A 26,200-nucleotide genomic window follows, 5' to 3' on the forward strand; every position below is an offset into this window, starting at 1 on the left:
TATATACAATATTATATTACATAATTATTGATTCTACTTGCTGTGCCTCATAGCCTGGTTCTAAGGAGTGACACTGAAGAGCATCACTTTAAACATAGGATGATGCCAAGAGGAATGTTTTAAACGCACAGGTGAGTTTAGCTAGTGAACAGGCATTGCCCCCTACAGGTTAGAACATGTCAGTGCAGCCGTTTGCAAAGTACGCCAACTCACCATTATGGTTTCTCTGAAGTAAGCAGCAAAGATAAACAACTTGTATAAACGCCATACAACTTTACAGCATTGCATTTAATTTAATATATACTTTATTTACATAACACGTAGAAAATAACATTGACAGCGACAATAATTGGTACAGATTCTTCATCTCAGACGGGTCTTCTTCAGCTTGGAGGTGTCCGTTGAGCCTTTGCGTTTGCGGGAGGGAGTGTTTTCGTTCTCCTCCAGGTAATACAGCTCTATGGGTGGCGTTGGATCCTACAGAGCGATTATAGTTTAGTTGAAGTACATCTTCAGACAAACTCTGACAACTAGAGATACATTTCACAGGTGACATTTCATTCAATTTCGATTCATTAAATCATGGTAACATGGTAACATTTTTAACAATGAATTTTCATAACTTTTCCGTGACTTTTCCAAAGTATTTTACCCCATTTCCAGGCCTATAGCAATCATACGGTGCAATAATGCAGCTCTATACACCAGTGTTCTATCAATGCACCAAGACAGACTCCAGCAAAGGTGTCATGTGACAAACAGAACAGATCTACAACGTAGCTAACAACGTATCACGGTGCAACATATAGATGTATGTTGTAGATCTATTATTTTTGTCACGTGACGTCCTGTATACATTAGGCCACACGTATTTCATGTGCTAGACGTGTTTTTTTTTACAAAATCAATAGCTAAACACCGTAAATTATATCGAAACATTTTCCAAAACATTTGATTACTTCCAAACCTTTTCCAGGCATGGAAAACCTTTCTTTTTTTTTTTTTATATTTCCAGGAATTTCATGACCGTGGGAATCCTGTGGTAATTAACGGAATATAAATAACCACCAATGTGGTCAGGCCAACTGACCTGCATGAGATAATCTGCCATGTATTCTGGCTTCAAGCACGTGACCCCCTGGGCGGAGGCCTCGGTCACGTCCACTCGGACGTCGTCGGGTTTCAGCCAGGCAGGGTTTGCAAACAGGTGAGTGGCCTCTTTGTACAGAGACGGGGATGGACCGGGAAGGACCTATAGGAGAGAAGAGCCAGTATAAGGTGAGAGAAACCGTGGCTACAGTCATACTAGACATAGCGTCACAATCATTTTAACCATATTTTATACTTTGGCAATTCAAAAATTGTGAAAATCTATGCAAATATATATATATATATATATATATATATATATATATATATATATATATATATATATTTTTTTTTTTAAAAACATTTTTAACAAAAATGTGGGGGTCCTTGACATTAAAAGGCTTGAGAACCACTGTATGCACTAGTGAAAGGGGAAACACTTCAACGTATAATGATTGTAATGATTATTTTATGCCACAGCAGAGAAACAGATACTTTACTAACCTTGGCTCCACCAGACTGCAGTAAGCGCTTGAATCCTGCCTCTCTGCTTGGGTCCATGTTCAGGATCACTGTCCAACCGCTGAACGCTCCCTGACAGTCAAAAACACATAACATGATTATTATAGAGAGTAAATGTTTATTACTCATACCAAACAAAAAGGGTTAAATGGAAGTAGGGTTAAGTGGCCAGTAACAATACAATGGAAAATAAGCCAGTAAAGCTTTGTTTAAACTAGCATATTGACAGGTAAGAAATGAACATAAATTGCCGGCACAGGGTCAGGCAGGTGAAGAGTTGAAAGATGCGCAAACCTGACAAAAATCAAATTAGGACTTTCAACTGCTCTGACAAAGGTTATTAGAATATTCAAAGTTACAACAATACCATCAATTAAGTAAAAGCTGTGTGCAGAAGTGAGTTATAAGATTTTTAAAAGAGGACACCGAGTTTGCTTGCCTGAGATCCCCAAACAGGGAGTTCCACGGCTGAGGGACCCACAAGGCAAAAGCTTGGTCGGTCACCCTTAATGTGCCTTTCCATTAGGGTTTTGAGCACAGTGCGGTTCGGCGCGGAGGAGAACCAGTTCTGCTGGTGATTCCACCTCAGCCCGGTTTGATTGTGAACCGCGCTGAACCGTGCTGATCAGCCTTGAATTTACTTCCAGGCTGGCAGCTGGCTCAATTATGAGCTGAGGAACCGGGCTGAATGGGAGGGTTCAAATGACGTAGGTATTCACTGATTTAGTTAAACAACACGTAGAAATGTTGTTTTCCCCGGAGTCCGTCTGCCCGTCGGATCAGCAGCAACTTAGTACTATATTATGAAACTTCTCAACTTTTCCAAAACATTTCTAATCTAAATAATTTAGTGACAAAGCTGAGACTTTGGAACTGTTAGCAGGGCCCTGCTAGCCGTTATTATTAAAAAATAATAATATTATTGTTATTACCCAGTGGTATAAAGTAACTAAGGACATTTACTGTAAAGTAAAAACTTTAAGTACTTTTACTTTTCTGGAGTATTTCCAAATGTCAACACTTTTACTTCTACTCCACTACACCTAAGAAGCAAATATTGTACTTTTACTCCACTACAATTATTTGAAAACTTTAGTTAGTTACTTTGTAGATTTTGATTACTATTACAAAACACACATTTACCACTTCAGCCCTATTTAAACTTTGGCTATTTGAAAATAGCCGATCTACAAGCTAGTAGAAAATAAATAAAAAATAATAGCACATCTACAAGCTCACAACGCGTCGCGATGCGACGCGTTGTGAGCTTGTAGATGTGCTATTATTATTTTTTCTTTTTAATACATTTTAGACCTAATGATAACTTGTGAAACGGGACATTCTGCATAACGAGTACTTTTACTTTTGGTACTTTACTAAAGTATTGGCATCAAAATATACTTAGTTTTACTCAAGTAAATTTTTACTTGTAACAGAGTATTTCTGCATTGCAGTATTGATACTTTTACGTAAGTAAAACATTTGAGTACTTTTTCCACCACTGTTATTACCCATGCTGCTGCATTGTCTGAAGGAAGCCCAAAATAAATATGTTTTACTCTTATGTACCTATGCACAAGATGTAACACAATAAAGCACAACCTTGAACTGCCGGGTGATCTCAGGCAGTGACCAGGCTTCATAGGGAGTTAGAAGATCACAGATATACTGTAGGCAGGAGCCTGACAATTCAGGCCTTTAAAAAACAAGCAGTAGAATCTTAAAACCAATTCTAAAAAAAGGATTGGTGTGATGTTGCTCACTTCTTAGTATGTGTTAAAAGCTGTGTTTTGTATCAGTTGCAGCCTTTGTATGTTTCCCCTTCTGACATCCGAATAAAGTACAACGCAATAGCAAGTCGGGAGGAGATAAAAGCATGGGTGACCTTTTCTAGGTCTGCAGGGGGTAAGGAATGGCCTGACCTTTGCTAGCTACAGTATGTAGCTGAGTTGCATTGACTCAGTTGGGCAAAACGGAAATAACCACTTTAGTCACCTGAATGTCCAAAGACAGCTCAGCATGTAACATGACACCTAGGATGCAAGCCTCATTTCTAACACTGTTAGAAAAGGGCACCCAGAGAAGCAAGATCACTGACACTGCTTGATGTGAACTAGAGCCCTGCAGGCGGGCCCCGCCAAATGACAGACAGACAGACAGACAGACAGACAGACAGACAGACACACTTGTTTTTACCAGAGCGAGAGTGCTCACTGCGCAGCAGTGAAAGCACACGCTTGAAAATAATGAATTAATAATAATAAATAAATAAAGAGGTGTCGGGCTTCGGACCGGGCTCGGGCTGTAAAATTGCGCCACCTACGGGCCAGGGGCCGGGCCGGGCTGAAATATCACGGGCCGGGCTAGGGCCCACATTTTCGCCCCGTGCAGGGCTCTAATATGAACACATTTTATGGGTAAATGCAGAGGAGAAAGTATTTTCAGGAACGTTGTTCCTGAAAAGTACAGAATGTGCATTCAGAATGTGCATAATGCATCTTAACACAACATAACAGAATGGACGATCGCTGTAAAATAAAATTTGTTCCCGGTGGATAGGCGAGTCGAGACCTTCGCCCTCCCCCCAGACAGCTTTTATTTACATCCGTGTCCACATTAGGGCTGTCAAACGAATATTCGATATTGGGAAAATATGTATATTCGAATATGAAAATAAAAAAAAGGGACAGGGACAATACAAAAAACTCATGTCTCAAGTTGTAAAAACAAACAAAAGATATGTTTTATTGGATCCGAGCACTAGATACATTGTTTTTTGTACTGTTTCTGTTTTGTTTTTCTGAAAAAGAAAAAGAAAATATTTTTTTATAATAATGATAATAATAATATTCGAATATATTTGAATATCTGCCAATTTTTAAGACCAATATTCGAATATCATTTCTGAGGAAAGTTGACAGCCCTAGTCCACATCGTGGCTTCCGTGGCTCTCCGTGGATCGTCAAAATAAAAACGCTGGCAAGGATGATGAATTAATTAATTAATTCCTGGCAGTCAATAACCTATACTTTATGCATGATGGGGGACTTCCTTATTGGCTACCCCCTAATTCAGTTTAAATGCACAGTACCTGTCGGTCAGGATGTCCTTGCAGGGCCTTCCTCCAGCGCATGGCTGCAGTCGCCAGTTTCTTCTGCATGGAGGTGATGGAGGGCAGGGCATCCAGGATGGAACTGCTGCCCCACTCATAGTCCTCCTCCTGGAACATCAGTTTTGGTTGATTGAATACTTTATTAGTCAGAAATGCAAACAGCACGAGGTACAGTAAGACATTAAGGCTAGAAGGATAACACAAAAAAAGTCCTGGGGACTTGTTTACATTGTGGCCCTATGTATTCAATTAAAATCAACATAGCATACAAATTAACACAATAATACATGTCATCAACAAATACAAAACACTATATGTACAAAAGAGATGGGAACATAACATTATATTTCCTAATAGACTTTTTTTCAGGTCAATTTTGACAGAATCCAGTGTTACACTTCCTTTTAATGGATGGTGTCAGGGCATTCCACATTTTGGTGGCAGAGCAGTAGAATGAGAACTTTACCATGTTTGTTGTTGTGGCTGTGGGTGTCGCTCACTTTGGAGAAGCAGTTAGTCAGGTATGAGGGGATTGAGGGCACCGTCTCTTTGACTATCTTAAATACCAATCCCAGTGATATTTGCTTAACTGTCTTCTACCCTGAGCCATCCCAAACTAGCAAAGTGTGTGTGAATTAATTAGGTGGCTCATGGGTCAAGTTAGCCCTGCCCCCATATACAGTACGTCAAAACCCAGAAACCATGAAGACCAATGAAGCAGTGAGATCCTGACCTGGATGAAGTGGCCGATGGAGCGGCAGGCGTCTAGGTAGGAACGATGCAGGATCCACTTGCCGGCCGCCATGGCCGCCAGGTACTTCTCGTTACGCAGCGGGTTCCCCACGATCATGTGAGAGCAGCTGAGGTCAAAGGACTGGCCGTCCAGGGCCAGGCCTCCTGGAAACAGACAAGGAAGGAAGGAGGGAAACAGACAGTCAAAGACAAGTCAAGTCCCAGTTGAAACTATTTATCATTTATGGCATTGGTTCTCAAAGTGGTGTCAGGGGACCCCCAGGGGTCCTTGAGGGGGTTCCCGAGCTAAATGATGGATAGTTAGGAACCAAATGGACCCTTGTGGGTATGTAACTCATAGAGTGGAATCAAGTGGACCATAACAGGTCCATTTGGTTCCATTTGTACACTCTCAGAGTTAGATTAACATTGATTTTACAATATTGATTGGGGTCCCAGAGATAGAAATGCCATTAAATGGGGGTCCGTAGCCTAATGCATGTCAAACTGTATAGGGGTCCTTGAAATTAAAATGGTTGAGAATCACTGCTAGAGCCGTAAAAATCTTCTCTTATGGGGGTTCCTGGCATATCTTTTCAAATGGGGGTCCGCAGGCACAAAAACTTTTGAGAACAACTGATTTACGGCACCTTTACATACACAGCTAAACTTAATGCGAGGTCAAATAAGGACTATGGGGCCGCCGCTGGCCTAGCGGTTAAGGAGCAGCATACCACATATAGGCTCTAATGCAGCCTGACAGCGAGTCTCGGGTTCAATTTCCGAGCGCCACGACCTTTGCTGCGTGTCAGTCCCTGTCTCTCTCTCCCCGTTTCTTGTCTCTCTCTACTAATAATAATAATAATAAGAAAATAAAAATGATGGACCATCAGGTGCAGGTTGTTTGAGGCATGGCAGGGTTATTTGTAAATTACATTTCATACCCAGTGGAAATTATTTCCTCAGATGAAATGTATAGAACTCTTAGGGTCGTTTCAGACGGGGAGTGGCTGACTCGGCTCTGTAATAAATTTTCAATGAGAGGCGATTATTTGGGACGCGGTGAGGCTTGTTTGTGCACACGCACGCGGGCGGCAAGAGCTGGATTGCGGCAAGAGACCCCCCCCCCCCCCCCCCGCTACGCGCAGGAGGACAAAACAACAAAGATCGATGACCCAAAAAGTAAGTGATGTGCGTAGTGCTCCATTATCTTTTGTAATAGGAATAAAAAAATAAATACAAAGTAAAGCCTTATTACCCAGCTCCTCGATGAGGTGACTGTAATCGATGCGTTCCTGAGGGGTCAGAGAGGACAGCTGGAACCTTGGTGGCTCCTTCTTCTCCTCCTCAGTCTCCTGAAGCAATGCAAGGAAAGTTTATTTGGACAGCACATAAACAAAGACATTTCAAAGTCCTTTATGTAAGGCAGCTGAAGTTACTGTAAGCGATATTATTGGGTTAAAACTAAATTATTTTTGGGATAAAAAAGTTAAAGTTCTATATTTTGATTTGTTCAGTAACAAGGTAGGTAAGGTAGGGTAAGTGATATTGTTTTATTAAAATAAGTGTTAAATAGCTCCATATCCTGATAGTACTCGAATGTTTGTTCAGTAACAGGAGTCTTCCCGTTTCTCCAGCTCTTTAGTTAGCAGAAAATGCATTTTCAGGTCAGGATACCTATTTTATCCAATCAGGAGAGAACTCGCATAGGATAACCCTGGAACTTCCTACAATGCTGGACGTCTTCATTGCTAAGAATGCAAATTCCCGACAGCACCTAGAGCTTGGCGTGTTGGTAGTCCACAGGGAATTGCTAGTTAATAATTAGTTACTTTCAGTAAAGAGGTGAGAGAGAGGGTGGTTAATATACTGAGACTACAACGTGTTTGTGCATGTATTCTTCTTATGTGAGTTTACCTGTGGCTCAGGTGGTACAGGGGGGTTGGCGAGAGGGAAGGCGATGCTGGGGGCTTTAGGGGTGAGGATGTCATCTTCCACCTCCTCCACAGGGGGGGTCATGGTCCTCAGACCCTTCTGTTGGTCGATGACGTCACAGACAGCTTGCGGTGGAGGGAGAAAACATACTTTAAGAGGGGAGCATTGACATTAAAAGGGCAAGTGGTAAATTATGAGATGTCTCATCTAGTATTGTTTTCTCAATCTTGTCAGAGAAAAACCTTTTCCTCCGTTTTGTTGGGAGAGGGCATGTCATTAGTAAACAATGCTAGAGTACAGCAACTGATTTATCAGTTTTGTCTTTCCATAAACAAACTGTAGATCACATACAATTTCACAAGAATGCAGGAAATTAAGCGTCTAATACTAATTAGACCCCCTGCATAACACCAGGCTCGTCTGTATTAAGCATGGCTCATTGTGGCCCCTGACTTTAAGTTGTAACTCATGGATTGAAATGACGAGTATACTCGTCAATGGCAGTCAAAAGGCTCACACCACCATTGACGAGTCACTCGTCATCTGGTGTTTTCAGTAGTTTACGATAGAGGGCGCTCTTCCGCAGCCTGTGAATGATGATGAAGTGTACAGCCAAAGATCACGTGATCACGACAAAATCAAGATGGTTTAGTTACTGTGTATAGGATTTATAAAAATCTAATTGTCTCTGCTTTATGTTGCTTTTTGGCAAAAACAAGCTACATTCAACTGCCAATAACTATGGATCGGCGGGTGGATCGCTGTGAAGAATAATATTCTATGATTTTTCAAAGGTTAGTGAAAACGCTCGGAATCACTGGCAGTCAATGGTTTACCCCTTTAAGACCGGGAAGGCATCTGTGTGTCATTTTAAGATTTATTTGGCTATTCAAAAATAGCAGATATAAGCTAATAGCGTGGCACCGAGTGCACATGAGCTTGTAGATCTGCTTGTAGATCTGCTATTTTTGAAAAATAGTGAACATTTGTGGAAATCTTTGAATATATATTTTTTAAAGCGAACATTTTTAACTCTGTTACAACTTATGGGTGTCCCTGGAACAAAATATTTTGAGATGGGGGTCCACGGCCAAATAGATTATTTTTTTTAAACGTAGGATTTATTAGACATTTGCAGAATCCCCAGAACCAAAGATTTGAGTTACAAACGTTCGCTTTAAAAAATATATATATTCAAAGATTTTGCACACATTTTCACGTTTTTATTTCCAAAAATAGCAGATCTACAAGCTCATAGCGCGGGCACTCGGTGCCGCGCTATGAGCTTGTAGATCTGCTATTTTTGAATAGCCAAATGAAATCTAAAAATGACCCACAGATGCGTTCCCGGTCTTAATGGGTTAAGTACTCACCCATCTCCACCAGCTCAGAGTCAGTCATGGAGTCCCTGTGCGATGACGAGGTGCCATTCTCTGGCTGAGTGCTGGTGGTGGTGGTGGTGGTGGTGGTGGGGGGTGGCAGCATCATGGCCAGGGGGTCCGAGTGCTGCGAGGGGCTGCCAGGCCACTGAAGGTTGTCGGCCAGCTTGGCTCTCTCCTCCCTGGCCGTGGGGTCGTCCCACACAATCTGCTCGCTCTGAGACGGCTCAGAGTTCAGATCCATGGCCGCTTCCCTGGACACCCTGGTCAGCCAGCAGACACACAGGGTGGAAGTGGTTAGAGTTGTTCTGATACCATAGGCGTGTAAAGATTCACCCAACTCACAATACTAGGTTCACGATACATTTTTTAAACAAATAATTATTTTCCAGACAAATCACCGAAAAATCTAAAATTTTTCTCTTACACAAATCCAGTATTGTCCTCTCTTTTATTTTATTTTTTACAATACTGTGTTTTCTCTTATCCTCTTTTCAATACAGTAGCAAATGACTGAAAACTCTTTTTTATCAAGTCTCTTACAGAGATCCTGTATTTTCTTCAGCTATTTTTAGCATTGCGATAATATTTGTACTAAATCGATTTAAATTATCACCAGTTTGTATCGATTTACGATAAAATCATTACATGCCTACCATACCAGTATATTGCCTAAAATGCTGGTATCGGTGAGTATGCCAGTCTATGCCATTCCCATACCACATCATTTGATATTATATCAAATTACGAAATTATTTACAAATTATCATTTGTAAATTATGTAATTTACAGTAAAAATCTTTGCTTCTGAGGGGTCCCTTGAACAAAATATTTTCAGATGGGGGTCCGCGACCAAATACATATCAATTTGGGGGTCAATTTGGGGGTTCTTGACATGAAAAAGTTTGACCACCACTGAACGCTTGACCGCCAATGAAGTAATATTATGTCATCATGGTGTTTTTTAGTGATTACGCTAGAGGGCGCTCTTCACCAACCTATGAATGATTCCTTGACTTCGAGAGAAGGATCCACCCGGAAATGACATAATCTAAACCATTTTCACCCCGTCCGCTACAATGTTATCAGATTTATAAGAAATACATTTATCACAGATTTATTTTCCCAGATTGCAAGCTTTCTAACCTCAGGGCCTCCAGGGTGCGTCCTCTGCTCCCGGTGCGTACCAGGCGGGACCCCTGGCCGTCGGGGGTGCGGAGGGGAGTGGAGTCCATGGAGCCATGCCTGTTGAGGCGGACCGAAGACCGCCGGCCTGCGGTCAGGTTGGTGGCAGACATGATCGCCTGGAGCTGCTTCTGCATGGTCTCTCTCATCTCCTGAGTCTCATTGAAATCTGGGAGGAAAAATAAAAGTTAATTAAGGACATGAAATACCATGTTCTTCTTTTTAGCTTATTACCTACTTCTTACTACTATAATTCTACTATTCTAGTAATCCTACTATTAAAAATAATTACTAAACCTCTGTCCTGTCTGTCTTCATCCATTTTTCTCTTCTGTGTGCTGACCAATAGATCTCAAATTTCACACAGGAATTGACCATTGGCATATGCAGGGAGTGAATAAGCTGAGGATATTGATTCATAATTCTTTACTTTTCCCTAATTTAAGACGTGTATTAGCATTTTTATGAACTTTCACTCAATTGGCTGCTTGTGGGTTGAGTTGAGGGGAGTAACTCCTGGGAGCCATGCCATGTTAACTGATCAGCAGGTGTTTCCAATTGTGTGCTTTCCTTTTAATAGTATTGGCTCAGGGCTGCACACACACACGCCATACCAGAGAGAGCGCCAGCAAAGAAAGACAGAGAGAGCTGGCTCAACAGTGCAAATTTATAAAGGACTTTGATTTAAATCCATAGCAGGCAGCAGACCCAGGCAGCAACGCAGTGAAACACATAGTATTAATGTTTTATTCACATATAATATTAATGTTTACAGACTTGGTGCCCCAATATGTATGTGTGTGGTCAGTCACTGGTCAGTAAAGTACTGTTATAGGAGAACATTTCCATAGTAAAACGAGCTCCACCAATCGGAGACGTCGACATCACCGGATGTTACACTCCCCGGATTTTACAGCATTATGGGTTGTGCAGTTTTTCTCTGTGGGATCACAAGTTAAACATGTTTAAAACATGTGGCTGTTCTCATGCTTTTTCTCTCTCTTCAGTGGGTTGGTATAACAAATGTGTTATGGGGATCTATCTGTAGTGCCAGCCAATACTGGTCCCAAGTCTAAAGTCTGCACATAGTTTGGATGCATGCATCCCTGGGCATGGACTAGTAGATACAAGTGAACAAATTCTACCTCTCTCCTCTGCAGCGTCCTGTTCCTCGCGTTGATCCGTCTCTGGACGTGGGCATGTTGACGCCACCTTCGCGGCGTTGTTCTCAGGCTGTGGTAGAAACGAGACAAACTAAAAGGTGTTAGAACTGGGACAGTAAAGCCAACTCTTTGGTAGAGCTGTCACGGTGAAGTAATTTCACCCACGGTGCGATATCAGTGGTTCTCAAACTTTTTTCATGTCAAGGACCGCCAAAATGCTATGTATTTGTCCGCGGTACTGGCCGTGGGGCTATTTTTTAATGGTCAAAGACATCTAAAATGACACAGATGTGTTCCCGGATTTAATGGGTTACGTATATTTTGTTGTGCGACCCACCTGGATCTCAGTGACGTCTTTACGCGGTGTGCAGCGTGTGGACCTCTGGGAGCTGTCTGGCACCTGGCTGAGAGTCAGGCTCATCTTGGGGTTGTAGGTGAAGGGGTACAGAGACTCCGAGACAAGCTTCTGCTCCTCAGCGCACTGCAGAAGACAGAAGACAAATAATGGTTATACTGTAGCTAAAAAAAATCTAAAATGACACAGTATGCGTTCCCGGATTGAATGGGTTTTAAGGGAGCAGACATACAGCCTGTAGCCAGTGTTGAGACACCACATGCAGTCCTCTCTCCTTCACTCCTCTGTATTCACGCGTGTTGTCCCCCACGCGGCCCTGGTAGATGTAGTGAGTCACTGTATCGTCACAAGACCACCTGAAGAAAAACCACAACATTAAGCAGGAATTAAGCAAAAATGTAATCCCCCGACTGAAACATTTTGTATAGCCAAGTCCTAGTGCGATTTGTGAAACATTGTGAAAGGTCAACCGTTTACATTGGTTTTTTTTTTATCTGTGAGTGACTGATTCTAATCATAGAATTGGGGCGGCAGTGGCTCAGGGGTAGAGTGGCCGGTAGAGCGGCCGGATGGCGGCTCCCAGTTTGATCCCGGGCTCCCCCAGAGTTAGTGTCGAAGTGTCCTTGAGCAAGACACTGAACCCTTAATCGCTCCCGATGAGCAGGTTGGTGCCTTGCATGGTTTCCTCCGCCATCGGTGTATGAATGTGTGTGTGAATGGGTGAATGTAATGCACAATCTATGTAAAGCGCTTTGGATAAAAGCGCTATATAAAATGCACCATTTACCATAGAACTCAGAGCAGGAAATATGGTACAAGAAAAGACAAACAAACCAAGACAGTCTATTAAAGAGTATTTTGAGAGGGGTGAAGGTGTGGTTTCTGGAAGAACAACATTGAAAACTTGGTACCTGAAGTCTGCTCCCAGAGAGGCAGCCGTAGCATTCAGTTCACCCTGCATCTTCACCAGCTTCTTCCCCACACAGATCACCACGCCAGCCAGGGGCCCTGCTTCCTTTTCTTGGACCTATTCATGAAATAAATACAAATAATACATTAACGTTTTCAGTTTTTCATGGACCGATTTATTACAAAGAATGCAACTAATTAGTGTCAGTCACGTTTGACCCATTGAGTTACCATTAAGACCACATCATATCATTTGACAATTATTTTTCTGGGAACTGCAAAACAGACTATTACATGAACGGGTCTTGGGTTGTGCCCTCTGCATACTGTGTGTACACGAGGGGCTGGCAATAAGTTGAGTTTAACTTTATATTTTTAGCCAGTTAGCTGAGCCAGAGTGAATTAGAATCATTGACCAGGTAGAGGTGCAGTGCTCAAGAACATTTTGACATGACTATAATAAATCTATTCTTCTGGGGGTCGCTGTCACAAAACATTTTCAGATGGGGGTCCGTGGCCAATTATACTGTATATACATTTGGGGGTCCTTGGCACGAAAACGTTTGAGAACAACTGCCATAACGTATGGGCCACTTTTGAGAGCGTGTGAGTGTGTGTGTGTACCTCCGGCTCCGTGGTCTTGATGACCTGGGGACTGGGCTTGGTGAACTGGGGACTGGCGCTCAGTGCCTGCATGTTTGCAGCGTGGCCACGGGAGCTGTTGGCCAGGGCCACCTGCATCTTCCTGTGGACGAGGTCGGTCAGCGGAGTCTCCACCTTCCCCCCAGGCTTAGATGCTCCGCCCGGAGTGTCCAACAGCCCCAACGCGTCCTAAAAAAAATAAATAAAATCCTATCTATTAAAAGTCTATTCTTTGAGACAAATAAACGGGTATTTCGGGGCGTGGCCGAATCCGCCATTACTTTTTCGGGTGAAACAACACAGCTTTCACCATTGGTATTGCACTACAGAACGTACACGTTGTAACATTTTATGGGTTTATTTCGTCATAGTGCAACATATGGCGATGTATTGTAGACAGTGCAGGTAATTGCAACAACCACCAATCTTATGAAAAATGAAAACGGGACCGCCAAACGTTCCGCTATTCTGCCAATAATCATATTCTTTGAGACACATCCGAGTTTTTGCCGGGCCAAACAACGGCATCACGTGTAGTGGTGGGAAAAACAGTTCATTTCGGTGAACGAACGATTTCGTTCACGTTCACAGCAAAGATTCGTTCAAATGATTCGTTCAAGTTCTCGTTCAGTAGCGCTTCCGGTCCCGGCGGAGCGTATGCGATGCGCTACGCTAACTGCATGCAACTGTGTGCATCTGATCCCACTGACATGACTGCACAGAATGTCGATGTCCAAACCTCACATATAGGGGCGGTTTCACCGCCCAAAAATCTTTTGAAAATAGCAGATCTACAAGCTCACACAACACCCCCTATTCACCCCCTATTTGATGACTGAAATCTGGAGGCTCTCAATGAGTCCTGACCTGGACGTTGAAGGTGGGCCTGAACAGCTGGTCTCTGCTGAGGAAGCGGGAGGGCGTGTCCACCTTCAGGGAGGCCTCCTTCTGAAGCGGGTTCCTCTGCGCCCCGCCCACAGGCGTGCTGGGGTTCTCTTTGGGCTTCATCCCGTCCACCACGGAGCGGAACACCTTGCTGCGGAAGCGTCCCAGGTCCAGAGGGGTCACGGCCTTGCCGCTCTGGAGGCCCACAGGAGGGATCCATGGGGAGGTGCACGCTGCCGGACGGGGCAGAGGAGCGGGAGGAGGAGGCATCATCATCGCCCGCTGGGACCCGCCGACGAAGCTCTCGTCGTCCTTCTCTGGGGGACGACAATGACAGTCAGTTGACGGGACGTGAGTGGGAAAGCCATGATGATGAAGATCAGCGGTTCTCAAACATTTTGTGCCAGGGATTCCCATACAAGATTTGTGTACTTGAAAATAGCAGATGTATATACAATATGGTTAACCCATTCAATCCGTGAACGTATCCGTGTCATTTTAAGATTTTTTTGGCTATTAAAAAATGGCAGATATACAAGCTAATAGCGCGGCACTTTTTTTAATTTATTTTTCAAAGCGAACATTTTTAACTCCAATCTGTGCTTCTGGGGGTCCCTGGAACAACATATTTTGAGATGGGGGTCTGGTCCGCGGACAAATATTATCAATTTGTTGGTCATTGACATGGAAAAGCAACACTGATATAGCAACATACTGTTAGGATTTAGAAAACATTTTTAGATATGTATTTAAGTAAGTATATCTCAAAATGTTTTGTTCCAGAGACCCCCCCATGAAGCAAAGATTTGAGTTACAAATGTTTGCTTTAAAAAATATTTATTTAAAGATTTGCACAAATGTTGATGATTTTTCCAATAGACAAAGAAATCGTAAAATGACACATTTGCATTCCCGGTCTTAATGGATTAAGGGTGCGTTTGTGCGTCAATTACAAACAAAGGAATTACGTCGATCGATGAACCGATTGTCGATCGATGAACCAATGATGTAATCATTGAACCTCTGATATGGAACGGCAGAGGAAACTTGCACTGACCTGGTGACGGAGGCAGGTCGACCAGGAAACGTCCCTCCTCTGCCTTCTGGCCGCTCCTGGCAGACTCCACTATCCAGTGCAGGGTGACGGCTGGCAGACCCCATTTCTTTGCCGCGGTGTACTTGGTGCCCTCGGGCGTCTTCACTACCAAATGGGTGCTGGCCAGCATGCCCTTCTTCTGGTTGGCCTGGCGTACAAAGTAGTCCTGGACACTGGGGTAGAGGTGGAGGAGGAGGAGGAGGAGGGAGGTGTTACTTCAATTTCCACAAAGCTCCCCTATGCAGTAGAATAAGTGAGCATGTCTATATATATATATATATATACACACAGTATGTATTCATACCATGTAGTCTGCAAGCTAATAAACTGCATTGGTCTATAATATGGTCACAATCAATCACACTGTAAAGAGATGCACACCTGGCTCCAAGGTACTTGGCCAGCTCCACCAGGGCCTCTCTCTCTGCTCCGGTGTACTGGCTCACGGAGAGGACACAGGCTGTGAGAGGAGAGCGGCCCTCCATCACGGCCACAGGGGTGAACAGAGGGTTGGAGGACAGCTGGAGAACACACTCCCTCGCCACACACATGGCCTGAAAAGGGAACATGAACCGGAACACCTTGTGGTCAATAACTGTACAACATGGTACATACCGTATGTTAGCTTCACATCATCATGATACAATATACTGCATCTAAGGAAACAGTTATCAAACGTTTTCATGTCAAGGAGGAACCCCAACATGATATGCATTTGGGAATTATTTTTATTCCGATAAACCCCATAACTTGCGTGTCGGTCGAGTACTTATCCGATGCCAGTGTGGAAAAAAATTCTAGGACAGTGGTTCTCAAAGTGGGGTCCAGGCACTATGGGTTCACTGAAGGGGTTTCAAATGGACCCTTACAGGTTTGTAACTCTGAGAGTGTACAAATGGAACCAAATGGTCCATAATTTGGTTCCATTTATAATTTGGGTCCTTGAAATTAAAAAGTTTGAGAATCACTGATCTAGGAATAAATTAAAATGCCATTAATAAGTGTAATAAGTGTAAATAGTACAGTAAGAGTATAAAACAGTGCAACATCAACTGAAGCATTCAAAATACAAAATAATTGATTACTGATTTTCTGTCGCTGCTCCAATATTGTGGAACAGCCTACATCTACGGTTAGGTCTGCACCCTCCTTGGAAATTTCTCAAAACGCACCCGTTTTCCCTGGCCTTTTGAAAACCTCCTGCCTTCATGGAGAAATGGTTGGGCACTTCATGTGCTTTTAAACTCCTACGTTTCTTAACCTCAGCCATTTGTCTTCTTGTTTGGATTTGCATGCTCTGTATTTAATATTTTTTGTGTTTTAACTTGTGTGTTGTAATTAGTTTTTTTGTAAATGTGCTTTATAAATAAATAAAATTGTCTTTAATCTTACCAGCCACGTATCGGTGACAACCTCGTCCACGGTGGCGTCCACGTCGCAGCCCCGCAGCGGGACCACGGCGTAGTCCGCCACCGCCCGCGTGCGTCCCACCAGCAGCTTGCCGGCGTTCTCCGTCACCAACAGGGCCAGCTGGGCCTCGGCCTCGCTGACGAAGCCCACCAGGAGGAAACGCTTCCCGGCAAACAGGCCCGCCTGGCTGGCCTCCTCCTGCATGGTGGAGTCTTCTGACTCTGGGGGGCCGCCGGTTTGGTCTGCAGCCCAGGAGGGCTCAGGCTGGGGGTTTAATGTACTGCTGGACCGCCTGCTGCTGCTGCCCTCTCCTGGTAGGGGGTTTTCCACTGGAGGAGAAAAGTACTAATGAGGAATGTAAATAGAATTGACATTTGGCAAGGTGTCTTTTATAGCACTGGTTCTCAAACTTTTTTGAGTCAAGGACCCCCAAAATGATATGTATTTGACCTCCATCTAAAAAATATTTTGTGCCAGGGACTTCCAGAAGCAAATATTTGGGTTAAGATTTGCACAACTTTTCACGTTTTTTGAATAGCCAAAGTATAAAATAATGGTTAATTAAGTGGTTAAAATTATTGACGCTATATTAACTAATTTTGTTGTGGACCCTGGGCCCACTTGGTCAAGCTGCATGTTCATGCTTCACAGCACTTCAAAGGCAGTGGGACAACAAGTTGAGTTAGGCTCCGTTTGCACCATTCACACTTGTTTACAACTAGAAAGGTGCACTTTATTTCAGTTATTTCAAGTTTATTATATTATAAATATATATAACATAACAATCTGAATGACAGAAACAATGGATTTGAAAAATAATCAAATAAAATGGGGGCAAAAAAATTGTATCCACATTTCCAGGCCAAGAAAACAAATTCTTCAAATGTTTTACAATGCCATCATACACCTTGGAAGCCTCTGTCTGCACAGCTGTGTTCTGAAACAAGCACGTATCTTTTCTAACTCAACCAGCAACCCCGTTCTGTGCCAATTGTGCTCCCTCCTCTCCAACCACCAATAAACAGGATTGCTTCACTATTCAAAGTGAAGCTGAGCTTGCAGATCTGCTATTTTTTGAAATATGTGTGCAAATCTTTGAATATAAAAAAGGGGGGAAAAACATGCCTACAATGTTATCATTTTTTTCTTTATGAAACTATCAGATTCAAATCAGTTTAATAATGTTTTGGGGGGAGTTGGTTTCACTTTAATTATGAAATCGATTCAACATCAGGCAGCCTCAGTTTTCACTGATACTTTGATAATTATCTGGCTTTACTTTACTGACGGACGGACGGACGCACTCAGATTTTATGGTCCTCCTCCTGATGACATGATCTTCTTGAAGTTGTCAAACCAAAGACAAATAACCGATTCCTTCAGTGACTCAGAATACAACGTGGGGGTTGTGGATGAATGCTTACCTACTGTAGGGTCATCATCCATGTACTGAGATAGCATGTCCTCCTCTGTCTTCTTGTGTCTGGGAGTGTCGGGGGTGGCGTAGGGGGGAGCGTTTATGGAGGAGGTGCTGCCCCGGGAGGAGGCAGGGCCTTTGGGAGCAGCTACAGCGGCCGAGGGAGGAGGCAGAGAGTCAGGGTGGAGGTAGTCGTCCTCCGCCAGCAGGCAGCCTCTGGAGAAGCAGTCTAGAAGCCACTGAACTGTCACCACATGGGGTCTGAGAAGAAAAGAATAGGCATTGTTTATTTCCTGGTATCCTAGTTTCTTTTAAGGCACTACATTGTTCTCTCAGCACTCTACATATGTGACTATTTACCTTGTTGCAGTGGTAGAAAGTACATTTAACTAACATTAACTGTACTGTACTGTACTTAAGTACAATGTTGAGGTATTTTTTTTCAATAATTTTACTTCTACTCCCACTAAATCTCAAATTTAGAATAAAAATATTATTTTTATATTTTTACACCTTGTTTTAAATTTCAGTTCCACTTTAATAGAAAATAATTCCTTTCGAAGATTTTATATATAATAATAAAAAACTACACAATTTATTTTGAAAGTCAACGATGCCAAATCATTTTTAAATGGAATGTCTTTGCGCACGTATATACAGTAGCTCTCATTCATCACTCTACTGTACCACTCCAGACCCCAACTTTCATGTCCATTTCTCTGCGGTTTATGGTATGCATTTGCTTACTGCAATTCTGCAAATTTGGGATGTTGTATGTAGTGATTGCACAGGGATGTAGCCGAAACTAAAAGCTACAAACGAGGCTTACAAACAAAACCAGAATATTTAGGATCATTAACTGCGGAAGTAACAGGGAAATCCAAAAATGAAACGACCCCCAACAGTATAGTTTCAAACCTATGAGTGGCTTTGGATAAGAAGTTCTTGAGTTCCGGGTCAGGTTCTCCCATGACCACATGAGTGAGCTCCTCACTGGGCTGGTTGAAGCGAAGGCCTCCTGCAACATTCACCAGGCGTCGTAGCTTCTCCAGCTTCTTTACCGGCAGGCCACACAGATAGAGCTGTACAGACAAATTAAGATGTGTTAACATATGCTCTGAACTGGTTCTGGTCCTCGACAACTTTAAAGCAAGAGGGGCTCTGAAGAACATATACATACAATCAGCACAAGAGTTAGCATGGATTAAAGCTAAAATGTAATCTTACTAGTGAAAATGTTTGTATGACCAAGTCCTAATGTGCGATTGGTGAAACATTATGAAAGGAGCCCCCCACACTAGTGCCGATTCCTAAACAATGAATTAACATGACATGTCAAATTATGATGTCATGAGTAATATTGTTTCTGCCGTTCTACATACTGCCAAGTGCCAACCAGGTGAAGAAATCACTGATTTGCAATATGTTCAAAGGTCAAAGCCTCAGACCTTTGAACATATTGCTAGTTTGACCACTTCAAATGCTCTAATCTTAAAATAATGACCGAAAACAGCCTATCTACAAGCTCTCAATGCATTGAGAGCTTGTAGATAGGCTGTTTTCGCTGCACAATATGCTTCCATAGAAGTCATGCTGGCTTCTATGGAATCCAAATGACTAACCCAACCCACCTGACCCTAAATTATCCTAAATGAGACCCTGACCAAGTTGGATCAGTTCCTGTCAGTGGTGCAGTGGTGGTAAATGTCTCTTGTTTACCTTACAGCCATCCAGCACGTCATCCGCTGGGCAGGCGGAGAAGTCCAGGCGATCTATGGGGTCCGGCGTGTCCAGGCAGCTGACGGTGGTGACGGCCGTGTCGTTTACCGTCACACTGGTGTTGACCGAGATGTTGCTCAAGCCCAGGAGTGACATAGCTGTTTGTGAGAGTTCAAAAATACAAACTCTCAAAATATGTAAGTTGCGGACTGACTACGCATCCCAACAGGTGAATACCGAATACAGGCGAGTGCAACTTAGATCACAATGATGGGTAGGGCTGTCACGATTACAAATTTAAGTTGACGATTAATTGTCACTCAAATAATTGCGATTAGACGATTATGTAATAATTCTGACAGGCCTAATGATGGGATGAAACAATGTTGACATCAAAACGATTTTGAAGATTAATTATAAAATATAAAAAAGGCACAAAAGGCAGAGCTTTGAACAAGAAATAAACCAGACCTTGGCATGACGACACTTATCATAAAATGGCAGAACTTTGAAAGACTTGATGAGCCCAAGTTAGGGTGACCAGACGTCCAGGTTTGGCCCGGGATATTCCCGATTTCAAACTGGGTCCCCCAACAAATATCTTTAAAACACTAATATGTCCCGGTTTTCAAAATTCACTACAAAAATGTTCCCGGTTTTCGCAGGAATTAAAATAATAATAGTTGTTTTCAGTGGTTGCATAGATGCTGAGGCTGATGTTTGTCAGTCAGTCGTTAACACCTACGGTGCGTATACATGTGCACGTGCATGAATGGCCGTGCGCAGCGAACGTGCACATTGATTTAAGGGTGCCGGTTTGAGGGGCTGAATATATGGTCACCCTAGTCTTAACTGCTTTATGAAAGGAAAACGCCTCACTGATATAAAATAATTGACCGTGTGGATGGATGCATGGCTCACCGTCCTTTCCGCTGCTACCAGTGGGGGTGGAGGTCTGCGGCCGGCTGTCCTTGGTGCGCTCCACTCTGTAGCGGCTTTCGTCCTGACAGAAACCCTTCTCTATGCTGTCAAAAAGCCAGTACAGAGACACGCAGTACACGTTCCACTTCCGGGCGCACTCGTACTTCTGACCTGTGAACATAGCACACAAGTCAGGATATCAATAGTGAGTGACAAAACAATGTCGGGCAGAAACCAACTATCTAACCCATTGCAGAAACGCGAAGCGCTGCGTTAAGCGTCGCGTTTCGAGCTTGCAGATCTGCTACTAGGGCTGTCACGATTACAAATTTAAGTTGACGATTAATTGTCCCTCAAATAATTGCGATTAAATTGTGCGTTTGGCATTGAACATATGAAAAAAAAAATGCACAGGGCAGATATGACAAATAACTCGGAGGTTATTGACATATTTAATCATTTTATACATGTAAAAATAGCAGAAATAGCTGATCTACAAGCTCACAACGCGTCATGAAGTGACACGTTGTGAGCTTGTAGATCTGCTATTTTTAATATTTGAAAATGTGTTGATTGTGATTCCAAGGACTGAGCACTCCTTCAGTGGTCTTATTAAGTTAATCTGTATGATTTACTGTAATCACCAACACCTCTTCAAAAGCCTATACTTTAAGATATATTTAGGTTACTTCAAATATATGTTCGGCTCATTTCCATTTTTCAACATGGAAACGATTATGACGATTATGCAAACATTTTGACAGGCAATTTTTTTATTTGAATCCTGAAAAGTAACAGTTTTGGACATATGAGGTTTCCACCCTACAGACGATATGTATTTGTGTGTATGCATGTATATATGTATATATACATGACTTGCCTTTCGGTTCACTAACAATCAGATGAGTGCACTCGTTCATTTTGAGCTGACCGCTGTAGTTCGCTCCGTGCTGCTGACAGAGCCGCTCCACCTCTTTGCGATCGATGGAGGTGAGGCCCGTCACACATATGGTGCAGCCACGCAGCACCGGACACAGGTAGTCCTCCATGGGCAGGTCTGTGTACCTGAAAAGACTGGAGGGACAGAGGTGGGAGAATTGGTAACTTTAAGTGAAGAGCCATATCCAGATTCCATGAGCACTTGAAATCATAATTAAAGCGGTCCCTCGACCTATAGTCCCGCGTAGCCAGACAACTATTCCACAATCTCTGAATGCTATATAGTAGTCTAGAACTAACACACCCCGAAAGCCAAGAACGGAAGCTGTCATCTGTTCGTCATTTCCGTTCACGAAAATATATTCACATTTTATTTTCATAATTTTAATTACTATGTCATTTTTCAATCAATTTGAAAGAGTACCTTTTGCCTTTTTGAAAGCTCGATACCTTATTTTAGAATGACATTTTAAATTTAGAACCATGACCAGTTGTCACAATATAAATGAATAAGTCCTCCAACAGTCCTTCACATCAAGGTAAATACCTGTCTTGTGATTTCTCCCAGCATGCTCTGGCCCACGCGGGCAGCAGGATAGGTTTGCCGAGGCTGGCAGCTACCAGGTATTTTTTGCTGCCGACCTCCCCGGCTATCAGGTGAGTGACACACACGCCGAGGTCGAGGTAGACCCTGCCGCCCATTAGCTGTACCAACTCCGTCACGTCTGCCTGTAAATGCACACATACATGGACAAACACCCCAAAAAAAATTGTGATGAGGATATTCTTCTGACATATAATACATTGTATTTCTCCAAAATAACTTTATGCCTAACAATTTGACACCAAACCGTAAGATGACATCGGTAGTAGATGATACTTGTACTAGAACAAAATCCATATAAGCTACCAGTTACTGTACATAAACATAATCACATCACAAACACTGACACCCTTAAAGGTTTCATGACATTTTTTATTTTATTTTTATGATTACACCTACAAAACCTGAACTTAAGATTCAGTAGATTTTCTGTGGTTTTCTGAATAATTAGGCTAAAAAAGTGCTGGGATTGACTCCTGGACTTTGACGTCATAGTCCATTAATCCCAACGTTTCTCTTCTACCCAGGATTTGAACCCGGGTCTCCTGCGCAAGCGCTGAATTATTTATTTATTTTACCACTGAGCTAATAGAGCCTTCAGGGGAAAATTTAATTTCAGGGGGAAAACTGGAATTTTGAACTTCAGGTCGTCCAAACCATAAGTATCGTGTCAAACCAGACACAGGATTTAAAATGTGTCAATAGAAGAGCAGGGAGACCAAGTACAACCACCCCAGTTGTACATGTTAAATTAGAACAACATACTCTACCATACAGAATGGACAAAAAAATAAGTTTAATTCACTAAAGAAAGTTACATAATACAGCTTTAAACTGTGATGAGCGATTATATACCAACTCAAATCTGCAATAGAGGCAGCATTGCTGTTGTGTGAACTAACCCGTGCTGTCTTGTCCAGGCTGGTGCAGGATATGGCGAGGTCAGCCATCGCCATGTTATAGACGGGCCTCTCTGCTTTGGGAACAACTACCTCTTGTTGCAGGCAGTACAGAACCACCAGTGGGCTTACTATTCTGTAGCCGAGCTGCACAGAGAAAGAGAGAGAGAGAGGATAAACCAACGGCAATGATCACACAGCACACGCTATGGTACAAAATATTAGTATAATATTATTATTTTAAGGCATTGGTTCTCAAAGTGGGGTCCGGAGACACCTCAATCCTTGGGAGGGTTCCAGGGGGTCCCCAGTAAAAATGGTTAATGTAGAATCACAATAATCTTTACCAATTATACGTTTGCTATTCAAAAATAACAGATCTACAAGCTCACAGCGTGTCACTTTGTGCCGCACTGAGAGCTTGCATATCTGCTATTTTTGAAAATATTTGAAAAATATCAAAGATGTTTGGAAATTTTTGAATAATTTAGATTTTTTTTTTTACATAAATCTTCTCTTCTGGGGGTCCCTGGCGCAAAATATTTTCAGACGGCCAAATACATATACATTTGGGGGTCCTTCACATAAACACGTTTGATAATCACTGTCTTATATGGGCAGTATCTGACTTTAGACACGAAGGAGGAGTGCTGCGAACTAAGCCAGACCTTCAGGCAGTGGTGGAAGGCCGGCGTGGTGAAGTCGCTGAAGACGAACAGAGACTTGTCTTTCTGGTTGAGCTGTAGAGCAGCGTCCTCATCGATGGTCTTCACGTACTCCTCAGACTGCAGCTCCAGGAGGGCCTGTGTTCAAAACAAAACGGTACATACAACAACAACAACAACATGTTATAGTCTGCTCTGCTGTTCACTAAATACTAACAGAGCCTGTGTTGACGAAGCAGTCTTACCTCATAAGCCTTGACGGCGGACTCCGTCTTCTGCCCGACAAACTTCACGAGGTAACCTCCTTTGACGTCTGTCTTAGACATATTGAGTCTGGTTTGTACTGTAGGGCAGAACACACACACACACACACACACACACACACACACACACACACACACACACACACACACAGTTTACATTTACATTTCTGTCTAATAAAGTATTCAATCAATCAAACCCAGCCGCAAACAACTTAGAGGCTATCCATCGAAGTTTGCAATACCCTCCATTGACAGCCCTATTCATGAAACAGATAATTCCTTTCTGATTGCATTACAACAATGCAATAAATTAAATTGTCTCTATGGACAGCTTTATACAATAATAAATAAATAAAAAACACCACTGTCAAATGAGCAACATTATCAATAAACAGCCATGAATATTTCAAAGTGTTCGTGTTTTTTTTAATTGCACATATGATGTGCAGGACGTTGAATGTGTTAAAACAAGCACTACAAAACAAACAGTCATGGCTGCACAGTTTATGGACAGAAAGTTGCAACGTTGGATTTTAAGATGGCCATTATTACTTGAAGGCTAGCCTCCAAGTAGGTGGCATCTGGACAGCATTGCAAGTAAACTTCTGACATACCATTCTTTGTCAGTGTAACCAGGTGGTCCTGTTACTAAGGCAGTATCAGCCAGGTGCTCCTTGTTTCTAATCAAGGCTGAGGGTTTATTGGCAGACAGGGTTTAAAATGGCTGGGCTGCATACATTCAGGGGATCTACAGCTTGTTATAACTAAGGTTGGCGTGCCTGAGGAGGACAAGACAAGAGCTGGAAGGCATGGCTTTTCTAAATGTATCGGCACATTTCCCTTATTCCATGCTGCTGTGCTCCTTCTCCTCCGCTCTTACGCCAGCCCAATATATGGTATTGTATGTGTTGGTTATTTATATGATTGTTGGGTTTTCGTCTAGTGTGTATTCTAAAAGCTTGAATAATTTTATGTACAGAAGGAAAAATAATAAATAGCTTTTTTTTTAAAATCATTTTTATGAATGTCTTATTTCCATGCTCATCCTTAGTTATACGAACCTGTGCATTGCCTTGTTAAAGAGGACCTTCCCTATAGAAAAAGGTGGCGTAGGCATTGTATATTGTATTACTATGATTCCCCCCTGCTACAGACATTATTAAAATATGTCAAAAAGCACAATACGTGTCGTGGGTTAGTACAGCTGTATATGCACCATACATTTGTTCATGTCACTTACCTTCAAATGCTGAAATGTAAGGCCAGTGTTTTCAAGACAGTCAATGAATGAAGCCTCCAAACATTCCTAGGATAAAGTAACGTCTCTATAGACTACTAGAACTAGTACTTTATTGTCATTAGTAATAATAAAACATGTGTCTGGTTGTCTGACAGCTAGCTGCTAATGCTAGCTGTTGCTAGACAATGGGACATTTAAAAGGCTCGAGCGTCGCGCTCCTTGTTGTCAGCTTTAAAACACAGAGACACTCATATTATCATAAACATATGGCCGTGTTCAAAGTAACGAGAATAAAGTACAATATATAAAATACTAGTTAATTAACTTAATTGTCACGTTTTAGTGATACGAGTCGCTTTGTTGTTGTTTATTCGCGCCAATGAAGGAGCTTCCGCCCTCCTTCCGGTGTTACCTACCGACTAAACTGTCCGTCCGCCAACCAGGCGATATGACTTAGTTCCGAAGGGCTTTGATATTGATATGATGTGATTGCAGTTTGGAACAACAAAAAAAGCGCAGGAAAGTACAGTTCAATACAAGGTCTGGTCTGTTAAGAGGATCTTAAACCCAAGAAAGCCCATTGCTTGTTTCCATTGGGGTCCTTGTAGGCCAATACTCAATTCATAGAAACATTTAATGACAGACAAATACTGTATACACTACTTAATGTAAAATTGGCTATTTGGTCCAAAATGTTTTTTAAAACAAAATTTTGAAAAAGTAATGTAAAGTATACACATGATTAGAAGAACATGAATGAACATTTCACACTGAAGGTCTAATATTTCTACACTTGCTACAAAACCTGTATTAATTTGCAATCATTTTGGGCCATAAAGAAGAGGTTGAAGGGTAAATTTAAGTCTGATAATGATGTATTGTGCATGTTCACATCATGTATACTTTACATTACTTAAGACCATTTTTCAAGTTCTTTTAACATTTTGGACAAAGAGGTGCCCAAAAAAAAAATATATAGTTTTAATTAAATAGTGATTCACACTTTGAACAATTAGTTGAGATGATGTAGAATAGAAACAGCATTTTTATGGGCTTCCCCCAACCATGCTGTTGGCTGACATCTTTTTAAATAATTAAATTAGATCCTCCAAATAGGGC

The 26,200-nt window shown here is 42.2% G+C and overlaps 1 protein-coding gene across 1 annotated transcript; it reads right to left on the reverse strand.

Annotated features, from left to right (window-relative positions):
* topbp1 (DNA topoisomerase II binding protein 1) lies at positions 1-25,461 on the reverse strand. The gene is made up of 28 exons (XM_080417565.1): positions 25,082-25,461; positions 23,824-23,921; positions 23,582-23,716; positions 22,917-23,060; positions 21,958-22,139; positions 21,352-21,545; positions 20,472-20,642; positions 19,551-19,708; positions 18,750-18,913; positions 17,839-18,092; positions 16,397-16,743; positions 15,386-15,558; positions 14,966-15,177; positions 13,891-14,225; positions 13,006-13,212; positions 12,384-12,499; positions 11,705-11,828; positions 11,455-11,598; positions 11,100-11,187; positions 9,916-10,123; positions 8,764-9,032; positions 7,373-7,515; positions 6,714-6,810; positions 5,457-5,620; positions 4,703-4,831; positions 1,594-1,683; positions 1,091-1,252; positions 1-477 (listed from the first exon to the last, which is right to left on the reverse strand). The coding sequence occupies exons 2-28, from the start codon at positions 23,902-23,904 to the stop codon at positions 364-366; spliced, it is 4,605 nt and encodes a 1,534-aa protein (XP_080273691.1). The 5' UTR covers positions 23,905-23,921; positions 25,082-25,461; the 3' UTR covers positions 1-363.
* Positions 25,462-26,200: the final 739 nt, after the last annotated feature.

The sequence above is a fragment of the Gymnoscopelus braueri genome, assembly GCF_963280865.1.
Source record: "Gymnoscopelus braueri genome assembly, chromosome: 21".
Lineage (NCBI taxonomy): Eukaryota > Metazoa > Chordata > Actinopteri > Myctophiformes > Myctophidae > Gymnoscopelus > Gymnoscopelus braueri.